This window comes from Musa acuminata, chromosome BXJ1-2 (genome assembly GCF_036884655.1).
Source record: "Musa acuminata AAA Group cultivar baxijiao chromosome BXJ1-2, Cavendish_Baxijiao_AAA, whole genome shotgun sequence".
In the NCBI taxonomy this organism is placed as follows: domain Eukaryota; kingdom Viridiplantae; phylum Streptophyta; class Magnoliopsida; order Zingiberales; family Musaceae; genus Musa; species Musa acuminata.
Window position 1 is genome coordinate 31,213,517 of NC_088328.1, and position 14,985 is coordinate 31,228,501.

The 14,985-nt window shown below is 47.6% G+C and overlaps 3 protein-coding genes across 3 annotated transcripts; all 3 read right to left on the minus strand.

Annotated features, from left to right (window-relative positions):
• Positions 1 to 1,212: 1,212 nt before the first annotated feature.
• LOC135612117 (uncharacterized) lies at positions 1,213 to 6,513 on the minus strand. The gene is made up of 2 exons (XM_065107950.1): positions 6,082 to 6,513; positions 1,213 to 5,973 (listed from the first exon to the last, which is right to left on the minus strand). Exons 1-2 carry the CDS (start codon positions 6,511 to 6,513, stop codon positions 1,213 to 1,215), a joined length of 5,193 nt encoding a protein of 1,730 aa, XP_064964022.1.
• An 814-nt stretch (positions 6,514 to 7,327) lies between these two features.
• Positions 7,328 to 8,066, minus strand: LOC135613392 (non-specific lipid-transfer protein 3-like). The gene is made up of 2 exons (XM_065110421.1): positions 7,683 to 8,066; positions 7,328 to 7,448 (listed from the first exon to the last, which is right to left on the minus strand). The coding sequence occupies exons 1-2, from the start codon at positions 8,024 to 8,026 to the stop codon at positions 7,439 to 7,441; spliced, it is 354 nt and encodes a 117-aa protein (XP_064966493.1). The 5' UTR covers positions 8,027 to 8,066; the 3' UTR covers positions 7,328 to 7,438.
• A 2,354-nt stretch (positions 8,067 to 10,420) lies between these two features.
• LOC135612123 (non-specific lipid-transfer protein A-like) lies at positions 10,421 to 10,768 on the minus strand. The gene has a single exon (XM_065107960.1). It carries the CDS (start codon positions 10,766 to 10,768, stop codon positions 10,421 to 10,423), a length of 348 nt encoding a protein of 115 aa, XP_064964032.1.
• Positions 10,769 to 14,985: the final 4,217 nt, after the last annotated feature.

The following is a 14,985-nucleotide window of genomic DNA, read 5'->3' on the forward strand; positions in this document are numbered from 1 at the left end:
TGCGGTCAGGAAAGTGTCTGCGCGTTCGGCCGCTCGGGAGCGTGGTGCCGCGGGGTTGACGGGGACCGCCCCGTCGGGGCAAGCGGCGGGGGCCGCTAAGGGAAAAGAGGCGGCCGAGCCGGTCGGTGGCGACCCGGCTCAAGGGGCATCGGCACGCCCGAGGTCGATGCGGGACCTGTGCCGTGTCAGCCGGTTGGGGGACGAGGAGTATCAGGCCCCGATCATGGCCAACCTCCCTACCGGCGCAGCAGGAGCCTCCTACGTCCCGCGGTGGCCCGGGCTTAAAGCAGACAGCAAGGTCTGGGCCGACGGGTCGACGGCTCAGGAGTTTATCCGGGGGGCGCTTCACCCGCTGCTGGCTAAAGAACTTTATGGCTCCACCTCGGAGGTGTTGGCGGAACGGGCGGCGAAATCCTTGGTGTGGGTGAGTGACGCCCTTGCCTCTTCCGTTTGTCCGTTACCTTAGGTGTTGATGCCGACCTGGGTGCAGGGCCAACACTATGCCATGGCGCTGATCGATCGAGTCCTTGATGCCGGGCGGCTGATCGAACGACAGTCGATTACTTACGCCGCGCTTCATCTCGAGAACCAGGAGCTGAGGCAGTCGTTCAGCCCGGAGGTCGTGGCAGTGGCCGAGCAGCGCGCCGCGGCGCTGGGCGAAGAGGTGAAGCGCCTGAAGGACGAGCTGGAGGAGAGCCAGGCTCGCGCCCGAACGTTGGACGATGAACTCCAGACGCTCTCCAATGACGTCGAATCCGCGCGGTCAGCCGCTTGGGCCGCCGAGGCAGCCTTGAAGGAGGAACAACAGGCTCTGCCCGAGCGGATAGAGAGGGCGATTGCCGAGTACAAGGCATCGGACGGGTTCGAACGCGGCCTGGTGAGGTCAGGGCGGGCGACGTACGAGTTCGGTTACCGAGTAGCCTGTGCCCGTGCCCGCTCGAGTCATCCGGAGTGGGAGTTGGAGTCGGATCCCTTCGCCGACCATCCTGCGGATGGGGCGGTGGACATGCCGGCGAGCGTCCCCTTCGATGACGGGCCCGAGACACCCCCTCCGTGCTGATGTTTTTTTTTTTTTTGTTTTGGGTCGGGCTGGAGTTTCGGGTCTTTGTATCGCCCAACCAATGTCTGTATGAATTCTTCATAAATGGAACGACTTATTCTGGCTATTGTCTTGCGCATCTGGCGCGACATACATCTCCGCTTGGTCCTTTCTTACGGGTAGAATTTCTTCAGATGCATTGCGTTCCAGGTCCTCGGGAGACGGCTCCCTTCCATGGTCTCGAGTCGGTAGGTCCCTTCTCGGACCATATCGTAGACTCTGTACGGGCCCTCCCAGTTGGGTGCGAGCTTGCCTCCCGCCCGGGTCGGGTTGGTCACTTCCACCTTACGGAGAACGAGATCTCTAATCTCGATTGGGCGAGGACGGACTCTTCGGTTGTACATTCGTGCCACGGCCTTTTTGTAGGCCAGGGCGCGTAGGTGGGCCTCGGTCCTTCCTTCCTCGAGGAGGTCCAGACGCGCCCTCAGGCCTTCCTCGGAATCCTCTTGCTTGTAATCCGAGGTGCGAAAGGTTGGGAATACCACCTCGGGCGGTAGGACTGCTTCGGTCCCGAACGCAAGGCTGAACGGGGATTCGCCTGAAGCCGTTTTCGGGGTAGTCCGCATTGCCCATAGAACGCTCGGTAGTTCGTCTACCCACGCTCCGAGTGCGCCTGTGACTCGTCTCCTGAGGCCTTCTAGAACCGCCCGATTCATCACCTCGGCCTGCCCGTTGGTCTGAGGGTGTGCCACCGAGCTAAACTTTAGTCGTATTCCGTACGACGAGCAGTAAGCCTTGAATTTCGCATTGTTGAACTTGGCCCCATTGTCGGTGATAATGGCCCTCGGGATCCCGAACCGAGTGATGATGTTTTTCCACATAAAGCCTTCGACTTGCTTCTCGGTGATGGAGGCCAGTGGTTCGGCCTCAACCCATTTTGTGAAATAATCCACCCCGACAATGAGGAAACGGCGTTGCCCCGAGGCCGGAGGGAAAGGACCTAGGAGGTCTAGCCCCCACTGGGCGAATGGCCAAGCGACTTCCATCGAGTTGAGAGGGACCGCCGGTTGATGCTGCAGTCGGGCGTGCCGTTGGCACGGTTGGCATTGCCGTACGTATGTCGCAGCGTCTCGGCGCATTGTTGGCCAGTAGTATCCCTGCCGGAGGGCCTTGAAGGCCAGGGTCCGACCCCCTATATGATCCCCACAAATTCCCTCGTGGAGCTCGGCGAGGACGGTGTGGGCCTCGGGGGGCGCGAGGCAGAGCAAGAGTGGTTGTGAGAACCCTCTGCGGTACAGCTTCCCGCCGATCAAGCTATACCAGGCCTGCGTTCGTCTCAGTCGACTTGCCGCCGCCGGGTCGTCGGGCTCCACCCCATTTATCTTGAAGCGGAGTATCTCCTCCATCCAGTTCGGCGGGGTTCGGGTCTCGATGACGCCGCAGGACGGTATGGTTGGCGCTGTCATGGACTCGGTCGCGGGGGCCTTTTCTGAGCCCCGTGCGGAGGCTGCTTTTGCCAAAGCGTCGGCGGACGCGTTTCGGACTCGGGGCACTTGTGTGATTGAGAATCGGCTGAAGAGGCGGGCGAGCCGCTGTGTTTCCGCCAGGTATGATGCCATCGTGGGGTCCCGGGCCTCGTAGTTCCCGTTTACGTGTCCTGTCACCAGCTGAGAGTCGTTGAATACCTCGAGGTTGTCTACCTGCATCTCCAAGGTGAGGCGTAGGCCATGTAGTAGCGCCTCGTATTCGGCTTCGTTGTTGGTGGCTTGGAATTGCAGCTGGATGGACCTTTCGTAGGTTTCCCCAGTAGGGCTTTTAAGGATGAGGCCGACTCCGGCCGCGCCGGTGATGGCGGAGCCGTCGACATGCAGGGTCCAAGCACGGTCAGTATCTTTCCGTCCCTCTGCACAATCCTCGGGCGTTAGTTCAGAGATGAAGTCGGCCAGTACCTGGGCTTTTATGGCGCTCCGCGGAGAGTATCGAATGTCGAACTCGCTGAGCTCGACCGACCATCGTAACATTCGACCCGACACGTCGAACTTGGACAGGATTTTCTGCACCGGCTGGTTGGTGACGACTTTGATTGTGTGGGACTGGAAATAGGGGCGTAGCTTTCGCGCTGTCCTCACCAACGCCAGAGCTAGCCTTTCGATGGGGGGGTACCGCGCCTCGGTGCCGGCGAGGATGTGGCTGACGTAATATACGGGCTGCTGCTGCGGTGGTGTTTCTCGGACCAGCACCGAGCTAACTACTCGTGCTGACGCCGCCAAGTAAAGGCTCAAGGTTTCTCCTGGCTCTGGGGAAGCGAGTCGGGGCAAGCGAGCAAGGTATACCTTCAGGTTTTCAAAGGCTTCCTCGCACTCGGGTGTCCAGGCGAAGTTATTGACTTGTTGTAGGGCCTGGAAGAAGGGCAAGCACCTGTCGCCCGACCTGGATATGAACCTACTGAGTGCCGCTAGTTTCCCTGTGAGACACTGTACTTCTTTGACGGATCGGGGTGAGCGCATCCGGGTTATGGCCCGTACTTTTTCTGGGTTGGCGTCTATTCCCCTCTGGTGGATGATGAAGCCAAGGAATCTTCCCGAGCTAATCCCGAAGACGCACTTCGCGGGGTTCAAACGCATATTGAATCGTTTGAGGGTCTGAAAAGTTTCTGCCAAGTCGGTCAGGTGCGCCTCCGCGGTTTTGCTTTTTACGATCATGTCGTCCACATATATTTCCATGTTCCTGCCGATCTGGCGTCTGAACAGCTTGTCGACCATCCTCTGGTAGGTTGCCCCAGCGTTTTTTAAGCCGAACGGCATCACCCTGTAGCAATATATTCCTCTGTCGGTGATGAAAGCTGTATTCTCCTGGTCCGCTGGTGCCATGCAGATTTGGTTATAACCCGAGTATGCATCCAAGAAGGTAAGGAGCTCGTAGCCGGAGGTGGAGTCGACTAGCTGATCTACCCTGGGGAGCGGGTAGTAGTCTTTGGGGCACGCCCGGTTGAGATTGGTGTAGTCAACGCACATCCGCCAGCTTCCATTAGGTTTTTTAACGAGGACTACATTTGACAGCCACTGGGGGTACTTTAGTTCGGAAATGAATCCGGCCTCTGTTAACCGGTCGACCTCTTCACTGATCGCCTTCTGCCGGTCGGGGGCGAACCTGCGTGGTCTTTGCTTTACTGGCCTGGCCTCGGGATTGATATTAAGTTGGTGTTCGGCTATCGTCCGATCGATCCCCGGCATTTCCTTGGGCGACCATGCGAATACATCGGCGTTCGCTTTTAGGAACTCGACGAGCTGGAGCTGGTCTCCTTCGGGCTGAGCTGTGCCGATTTTTACGGTCTGACCGGGTCGGTCTTCCTTAATCGGCACCTCGGTAAGCCGCTCGGGCGGTTCAAAGTGTGTTGGCATGGGGGCCTCTTCTCGGGGGTCTGGGATGTGGGGGCACGCCCTCTTCGGGAGTGAGACCGCGGTGAGGTAGCACCTTCTTGACTCGCCTGGGTCGCTTCGCGATTCTCCGACCCCTGCCGAGGTGGGAAACTTGATGGCTCGGTGATAGGTTGAGACTACTGCTTTTAGCTTGTTGAGCGTCGGCCGCCCGAGGATGACGTTGTAAGCCGAGGGCAGGTCGACCACCATGAACGTAGTCATTATTGTCTTGGTCCTTGGCTCCTCCCCGATGGAGACAGGGAGTGTGGTGGTGCCGAGCGGGGAGATTGAGTCTCCGGTGAACCCCGTGAGTGCCGAGCTCATGGGGATGAGGTCTTCAGTGGGCAGGCCGAGCCTTTTGAAGGCGTCGAGGTACAGGATGTCGGCGGAGCTCCCAGTGTCGACCATCACCCGCTTCACCCGGGCGTTGGCGATCTGGATAGAAATTACCAGAGCGTCGTCATGGTGGGATCTTTCCCCCTCCTCAGCCCCGAAAGAGATTTCGGGTTCTAGTTCGGGTCGGGGGCGCTTCTCGACCGAGCTCCGGGCATAGGATTTCCTCGCGCTTGAGCTGTTGCCGCCTGCCGCCGGTCCACCGATGATGACATCGACCTGCCTTTCCACGGGCATTCGGGGACGCGGGGTTGCTTCGCGGGGTTCCTTGAGATAGCGGCCGAGGTACCCTCTTCTGATTAGCTCCTCGATCTGGTTCTGGAGGTCGTGACAGTCTTCCGTGTCATGGCCGTGGTCTCGGTGGAACCTGCAGTATTTCGACCGATTTTTGTAAGTAGCTCTCATGGGATTAGGGGGCCGCAAAAGACCCTTCTCCCTGATCTGGAGGAAGATCTCGGTGCGAGGTGCGTTGAGCGGGAGGGGCGGAGGCCTCGGGAGCCGCTGCTCGTGGTGGTCGGGCCTCCGATGGGTTCGCGAGTCGGCCGACGAGGTGGCGGCTCGGGGTTGCTCGGTTCGCGATTTCTTCCCGACCGGACGTCTTCCTGCTGCTAATGCTTCGCCGGCGACGTATTGGTTTGCCCGGTAGAGCATCTCGGGGACAGTGGCGGGCGGCTTCTCGATCAATGACCAGAAGAATCTCGATGGTTTCAGCCCCGTCAGGAACGCCTGCATGATCAAAGAGGGGTGAGTGTCCGAATAGCCGCGGACCTCCGCGGCGAAGCGCGTCACGAACTGCGCGAGCGTTTCTTCTTCGTGCTGCGATAGTGCCAGCAGGGCGGCTATGGAAGGCCGAGGTCGCGTGCTGGTAAGGAAGTTTTGTTCGAACTCTTTGGCGAACTGGTCAAAAGACGAGATCGAGGATTGTCGTAGCCGGCTGAACCACGCGCGTGCTGGTCCTCTGAAGGTGGTTGGAAACGTACGGCACATCAGCGCGTCGGACGTGCCGTAAAGGGCCATCTGAGTTCTGAACGCGGTGACATGCTCTGCTGGGTCGGAGCCGCCGTCGTATGTCTCGAGGGCCGGCACCCTAAAGTTGAGGGGGATGGGTTTTTCTTGTATTTCCTGAACGAAAGGGGACCCCCCCGAGGTGCCCTCGCTTGATTTGTCCCGCGACCTTTGGAGCTCGCGTCAGAACTCATCCAGGCGACGATTGACCTAGGAGAATTGTACCTTAAGGAAGCTGTCCGCCGAGTCGGACGATACGGTGTCAGGCTCGGGGCGGCGCCGTGCGGCTCGAGAGGGGGCAGGAGAGACGCGCGTGGGCGAACCTTCGTGGTGGATGGCTCCGTCTCGGGTTTCACCGGTTGCATCCTGTCCCGCGCTCGGCCTTAGATGGGCCGGGTCGGCGGAGGCGTCCGTCAGTCGCCTGATTTCGGGAATAAGTGGGACAACGGTCTGCATTATCTCCATCATTCCCTGCACTTGCTTAGCGAGAGCGAGGAACGCCTCGGGCAGTGCGGCCGGAGGGTCGACCGTGGTTAACGGGGGTGGCATCCCTAAGTCGTTGAACAGGCACCAATAACGATCTGGCGTTGACGTCAGCATTTCTCCTTCTCCGTGGGTGACGGGTCCGAGAGGGTTGGCGTGAGGATCGTTCGGCATTCGGGGCCCTCCTTCTAGCGCCATTCTGATGCCGTCTGCACCTGTTTAAGCCGTGACCTCGGGACGTTACGGCTTGGTTCAGGGGTCCGGATGCCGAAGATCGCGCGTAGAGCCTCCTGGTGTCTTCGGGGTGGGCGGTCACGGCCGGTCGATCCGCGGGTGATCCCCCGAGGTGGTCAGCTGCAATCCCCTAGCAACGTGGTCGCCGAGTACCTGCACAAAGGTCGGACCGTCCTCTGGGCCCGACCCCTCCGACGGTCTTGTTAGTGGATCAAAAGGGGTTTCCCCTGCCCTGTGGCCTTTTTGCCCTGGACTCTTATAGTTTCGGTCTGATATTACCTGGTGTTCCTGCTTGTCAGAACGGGGTCGTGCCTCTGACTGGATTTGACGTTGCCATTAGGGTGGCGTGTCGGATCATCCGATCGCAGGGTATGGGCGAGGGAGTCGCTGGCTGAGGGGGTGACGTTGGAGACGTCGAGTCGACATTAATGCCCGTACACTCGGACAGGGTGCGGCCTGCGCGCGGAGGATGGCGTGACATGTTGCGTCGTCATCACTCCCTGAGGGGAGTCTTTTCTATTGTCCCGCCCTGGGATGGCTGGGGTCATGGTCCGTGTCCCCGTTGACGTTCACGGTGATTCCCCTATCAGGATGTATCACAAAGCTTCTGGATTGAAGAGAGATTAATGTTGTTTTAATTGTAGATTGGTGGAAGATAGATTAGATCAATGTTTAAATATCCTTGTATTTGTTGCGTGCATCTTTGGTAGTAGTAACGTAAGTTTCCAGTGGAAAATGGAAAACAAACATCAAATAAAGTCCAGCCAAAAGTTCATTCACTATTATTCGATTTATTTCCCAACACAAAGAGACTTGCATATAAATATCTCTTCCATCTCTCAGCCTCCTACACGTATTTTCCAAGTCATGCAATCCTGCAAAAACACACAACAATAATATATCAATTCAAAGTCAACATAAATGTTTTACCTCTCTATACATAATGTTTCTCTCAAAAATAATTTATGATTTCAGAAAATATGCAATCGCTTAATCTTTCTCGAACACAAAACTAAATGTAAATTTACAACAACAACTAAATCATTTGCTTGCATGAAATAACAGTAATCGAGCATGCAGCGGAGAGAAACAGAGAAGCGGGTTCTTACTTGGAGCAGTCAAAGCTGAGGCTGGTGGGGATGACGTCAGTGGAGACGCCACAACCCCCGGCAAGGCCTTTGGCCTTTGACGAATCGACAGAACCTCCGGCATCTTTGAGTTCTTGCACGAGGCATGCACAGATCGCCCGGCGGTCCTCCACCGTGGGTACCAGCTCCTTGATGGCCCTGACGGCGGTGCAACACTTGTCCGAGAGCGACGGGTCTTTCCCGATCACGTACGGCACGCATTCACCGAACGCCGTCTGCGCTATCCCGCAGTCCGTGTGCGTGTACGACGACGCCCTCAGCATGGCGGCCGCCAGAATCGCTACGAGCAACAAGAGACGAGCCATGTGCGTACAGAAGCAGCAGTACACTCGAACAAAGACGAACTGCGACGACTGCAACAAACCACGCAAGAAGGCAATGGCACATATATAGGAAAGAGAGGCGGAGTTGAATGCCGTGATTAAATTGTTGTGTGATAGAGGTTAATCAGGCAATTACTGATTTGATGCAATTAAATCAAGGCAAAGATTTCAAGCGAAGTGTCATCTGACCAGAGACCTTGAATCCGATCGGATTTTGCACGAGTTATCTCGTGTCATCCAAAGTTATTTGCGTGCATAAATTTCTAAGATAAGAAACACAAACTTCTTTCTAATCCATTATGGTAAGAAACTTCTTTTTATCTTCTTTATAATAAGAAAGTAAAACTTCCTTTTTCTTCTTTCATGACAAAAAGGACATCATAAATCTTTTTTCCTTCCTTCAAGATATAAAAATACATCCTAAATAGGGAAGGAAGGGGAAGAACTTATTTTGAACTATTTGGACCCATATTTGTGATTTTTGATTACTAATTTGATCGTTGAAGGGGTCAGAGCAAGAAATCTCCATTTCACGGACTTAGCTAGATTTGCCTAAGTCGTGAAGTACCCTTGCGGCAAAGTCATAGACTTAGCTAGCGTTGCCTAAGTCGTGAAGTACCCTTATGCCAACTCCTCAGACATAGCTGAGATTGCCTAAGTCATGAGGCATCCTTGCAACATATGCATCTGCAAAGGGTCAACCTAGTTGCAACCTCGTACTGGTCCTGAAGGACTTGTAAAATAGAAAGTTGATTAGATTAAAAACAAGCGACGGACAAGTCCTGACGTCTCGCGAAGTATGAAGCATTACAAACAATTCAACGAGCACCTTGAGTGCAAGAGAGAAAAGAGAGAGAGAGAGAAGAAAACAATAATTTTAGAAGGTAGAACGAACAGTTATAGGTCCACAAATAATCGCTCACCGGGTGTCAAGCGCGAAGGAATGTTCCTGTCAAGTTAACGTGCGAACTTGTGAATATTGTTCAACGCCCGACACTATACCGAAATCCCATCCAGGCCTATGCCACCCAAGAGGTTCCAGGGTGCTGAGATGGCTGACGTTTTACGTGCAATTACGATTAGTAGAAAATAAGCCATGGCACATGAAAATGGAGCCATTTTAGGATAGTTCGGCCCGACGTGCGAGCGATTGCATTGTAGCATTACGAACTGTCGTTGCTTTCATTTTTTAATCAAAAACATATTGTATATCTTTGTATAAGCATGCAAAAGCGACAAACGGTTTATTGAACGAAGTTGTTACGGGTGCGCGATGACCATTCGTGACACCCCGTCGTTGATCGCTTTTGTAGGACATTGCGCATCTAAGGGGTACCTCGAGATGAGGTCGAACGTTCCCAGGCATGGTCGAGGTATACCTCGGGATGACTTCAAGCTCCCTTTAGCCAACAAGTCATATCTCGGGACGATCGTAGGACCATCATCATAAGTCAATAACACATCGAAAGTCCATCTCCCATCTCAACTCCCCATTCGGGTCACACTCTCGCCCCTAAATGGGCACCACGGATGAATCTTTATCATTGGAATCGAACAACACCGTATTGGCTCCCTAGTCAATGACACCAAGACCACAACATTTTTCTATATTTAAGCTATTTATTATGTTACCCTTCTTATATTAAAGTCATGAAGTGTCCTCTCTCGTATTAGTGATGAATCATGTAACAACTATGTGTTCCTTGTATTTCAAGGATGTAATTTGCCTCGATCGACTCCATTATTAATGGATCTGCCTCATTCTTTGCGAACAATCCTGTCCTCGAACAATCCTGTCCACTTGTAGGTCCTTTGGTATGTCCATCGATGGATGACAAGTTAAATACAATCAATGAATTCCTTAGTTTAGAATATAAAAGCTAATGTTCTGCCATGACAAAATCGGATCCCAATAGTTACTTGTGAAAATATTGTTGTTTGAATTGTAAATTGGTGGAAGATAGATTAGATCAACATTTAAATATTCTTAGTGTTTGCGTGCATATTTGGTGGAAGTAAAGTAAATTCCTTGTGGAAAACGAAAATAAATTCCACCCAAAGTTTATTCGCTGTAATTCTATTTATTTAAGTATCTCTTCCATCTCTTATTCTCCTACACGCATTTCCCAAGTCATGTAAGCCTGCAAAACACACGACGATAATATATGTCAATTCAAAGACAATATAAAACTTTTACATCTCTATATATAATGTTTCTCTTAAAAATAATTTATAATTTTCAGAAAATATGCAATTGCTTTATATTTCTCTCACAAACACAAAACTATATGTTAATTTACAACCAAATATGATCATTTGCTTGCATGAAATAACAGTAATCGAGCATGCAACGGAGAGAAACACAGAAGCGGGTTCTTACTTGGAACAGTGAAAGCTGAGGCTGGTGGGGATGACGTTAGTGGAGACGCCGCAAGCCCCCGCAAGGCCGCTGGCCTTCGACGAGTCGACAGAACCTCCGGCATCTTTGAGTTCTCGCACGAGGCATGCACAGATCGCCCGGCGGTCCTTCGCCGTGGGTGTCAGCTCCTTGATGTCCCTGACGGCGCTGCAACACTGGTGTGACAGCGACGGGTCTTTCCCGGCCACGTACGGCACGCATTCACCGAACGCCGTCTGCGCTATCCCGCAGTCCGTGTGCGTGTCCGACGACGCCCTCAGCATGGCGGCCGCCAGAATCGCTACGAGCAACAAGAGACGAGCCATGCGCGTACAGAAGCAGCAGTACACTCGCACAAAGATGAACTGCGACGACTGCAACAATGCAATTAAATCGAAGACAAAGATTCCAATCGAAGTGTCATCAGACCAGAGATTTGACGGATATGTATATATACCCCAATCAAGCTGTCCTATTATGTATGATCATCTTTTTCTTTATTGATTTGATATTTTGGCAGACACATAATCAATTGATACGAACGTCGGAGTCCTCACATTTGATGTATGCGAATGTAGAAACAAATCAAAAGAGAGAAAAAAATTTAATTAAAGAAAGATATTATAAAAAGTTCAAAAAATTTTCTTATATATGTTTCTTCTTCTTCATTAATCTGCTGCTATTATACGGAGTTGTTTTTATCTCAAAATATAATATCATGATTATATTTGTTACATTATAATGTCAAACATCACATTGAAATTATAGTTTTGTGGTTTGTGAAATTGATGTGTTCAGAGAAAGCCACGGAACCTCATAAAAAAAATTTATTTTTTAATACTTATAAAATATTTTTTGATAATTTAATATTAAATAATAATATATTAATTTATTATTTGATATTCACGTATAGTCTAAAAATGCTAACAATCCCATTAATATTATCAACTCAATCTATTATTTATTATTTTTAAATAACACCTTCAAATAAAATCTTTAAGTTCCAAGAATCATAAAGACTTAAAGCTCTCAGCAATCCTTAATCAACCAAAACTATAGTTGAAATAATTTAATTAACTTAAACCAAACTTAATTTAATTAGGATTTAATGAAACCAATCTCAAATCTTATCGAATTGGTTTAGAATCATTGATCTAATTTAGATTTGATTAGTTTCAATTAAGTTAAATGGGCTTGAACCAATCAAATTAGTTTAGAATCATCTTAAATCGATTCGAACCGATCAAAATTATCTAATTTACTCAACCAACAAGCACAAACCAATAAAAAAAGAGGAATTTGGATTATGTCATAAAATACTAGCCTAGGCTGAATCGATCCGCCCGTTGGACAAGGCACATGTGTTGCACATGCCTGTCCCAAGTATTAGGTTGGAATGAGGTACAACAGACTAGATAGAAGGACGATGATATGTCTAGCTTAGCGGGCCTAGCTTTGTGGGTTAAGTTGAGCCTCACTCAATTAAGCTAAGTCTTAGCGTTAAATTAAGTCATACTTGACTCCCGGGTCAAGTCATGTTTAACCATATAGGTTACGTCATATTTGGCTACATAGGATGGACCATACTTGATCACATGAGATGGACCATATCTGATCATATAAGTTGAGTCATATCTGACTACATGAATTGGATCATGCTTAGTCACATGAGTTGAATTATACCTAACCACATATGTTGGTATGACTAATCATTCTAACTCAACTCCAATTTAATCTCTTTTATTAATTAGATATCAATATATTCAAAAGTACCAACTTGCATAGTGATTTATCCATAAAATACTAGGGGTAAACAAAGACTCACATATGAAAAAATACATGAGCTATTGAGTGAGATGTGACATTAGATTACTTTTAAATAAGGTGATAAAATATTATAAAATAATAATTAACCTTAAATCTATTTTTTCATAAAAAATAATTTAAATTCATAAGTCTAAATTAAAAACTAATCAAATTATACAAATACACACATAATTTCTTTTTCGAAACATCAATATATCTAATTAAATAAATAAAAACTATTTATTAATATTAAATTTACTAATCAATCTAACATCAATATTTATTAATCATAAAATTTTAAAATCAAAATATTATTATACATCATACAAATTATAATAATTCTAATATAAAAGATTTTAAAATATGAATAAAAATTGATAAAAAAAAATTAGAGAATCCTACCTCTCCTTGACGATCCTCTTTTCAATTCTCCCACTATCAAGCTTGATGGGAAATGAGTGAGGGGAAGCCCTTTTATATAGGAGAAAATGAGCCCTCCTAAAATGATAAGCAATAATTAAATTTTTATTTTTAATTTATTTTTATTTTACTTTTGCATATAAAGATAGAATTATAATATTTATTTATTATAATTCACACATAAAAAATAAAATTTAAATTATTTATTTTTTAGAAATTTATATTATATTAAAAATAAATTAATTAATGATTTAATTAATTGATAAAATTTCTAACTCATTCAATATGAAATTTTGGATGGACATCAACAATGGCGGGGAAAATATCGTTGATGTCCTTGTTAGCATAACATGGCCCTAATCCGTATATGCGAAGTGGTTCGAGGTGAAAAGCGTCTTCTCCCAACTTATCACTTGCATAAAGACCAAAGTCAAGAGAGGCTTCTCGAGCCGATCCCTTCGACATAAGTCAGTCCCAAGGTTAACTTCTCTAGGTCAAGTTCTTGATTTTGTGTCCTCTTATCTAAAGTTGAGGGTATGTTTTTATACCTAACTTTAAAGAGATAGAATATTCCATAAAGATTCTACATAAGAGATGATTTATAATCGATCTGAGCTGTGCCTGAACTTCCAAGAATATTCTTATGAATATTTTACAGGGGAGGTGGTTTGTAATCGACTCAAGTTGTCCCCTTGGACTTTTGAGAATATTCCAATGAATATTTCATATGGGAGGTAATTTATAACCAACTCGAGCTGTCACTAGACTCTCGAGAATATTCTTATAAATATTCTATAGAGGATGTGATTGGTAACTGACTCAAGTTATTCTATAGACTCCCGAGAATATTTTTATGAATATTCCGTAAGGGGACTCTCTAGAATATTTTTATGAATATTTCGTAAGGGAGATTTTAACTATATCATTTATGATTTCACGTGACTCATTCTTAAACATTTTTTAAATCTTTCATATGTAGCATATCAATAGTCCATATTTATTCTCAAGATGGCTAAGGCTAAACATAGATGAGAAAAATATCATTTTGATTATCGCTAGTATAAAGGCTTCAATTAATTTGAGAATATTCTTTTCCGATCCTCTGTCTTCGACGAGCCACCAACCAGGTAAAAAGCCCGCATCGAACCTGGTGGGTCCCGTGCGCTTCTCTGCCTGATGTCTCAGCGTGGCAGGCGATCACAACGCAAAACCATCCTCTCTTCTTGTTATTATTATTATTAAGAAAAAAAGAGCATTTATTTTTTTTCTCTCTTATAAAAAGAAAAGAATCGATGACTATTCTCTCTCTCTGTGTTGATAGGTAAATCGTGTCTCGTCGAAGAGACTCAACTTCACCTCTTCCAAGGGTACTATTCTCTCTCTCTCTCTCTGTTGATAGGTAAATTGTGTCTCGTCGAAGAGACTCAACTTCGCCTCTTCCAAGGGTAAAAAGTTACCGACCACGTTGGATTGTGTGGTATATCGGTGGTGAGCAAACCATTGTTCTCGTCGACGAATGAGGTGAGGTTGTGCAATTTCCGACCATAATCAAATCTACCTTTCAGAAATATATCAAATTAAAAATTATATTAAAAATAATATATATAGTATTAAGATATATATATATATATATATATATATATATATATCTTCCTATCCTAATATTATTAAGAAAAAATGATATAGATTCCTAGGATTGGATTCCTCTGTATCGTTTAGCCAAAAGGAATTCTGACAGGTGTGACTCATGGTCAGCTCGATATTGGGCTTAGAGGGTGTCATACATATGGTAGGCATTGCGACGATTAAAGGTTCAGATATGAGATATTCATCGAAGCCCCTATCTTATTAGATATATAATAAGTCCATTAATTATTAGATCTTATGGATGAGATCCAATGAACACTAATGAGAGATTATTAGATAGAGATCTACTAATCTAAGAAGTTTGGGTAGTTGGATAGAGATCCAATACCCAATAGGGTAGGATTCATTAGGATTAAGTTGATAGAGGACCTCTATAAATAGGAGGGAACCAAATACCCATAGGCCAGAGGTTTTCTTAGTTGTCACCTCCTATTCTCCTCTCCCTTTCTCCTCCTCAAATAGTAAGTATGGAGTTTTAGGCAACGATTAGAGGAGCATTGTCGCAGCCTTGTTGTGTGGATCACCGCTAGAAAGGAGGGCACTTGACCTCTTTCATCCTCTCCTATAGATCTGTAGAGATTCAGTGATATATGACATCCTTCATTCTCATATGACGACGAATATTTTTTTAAGAAATTTGGGGATTTTTATTTTCTGTTCTTCCGCTGTG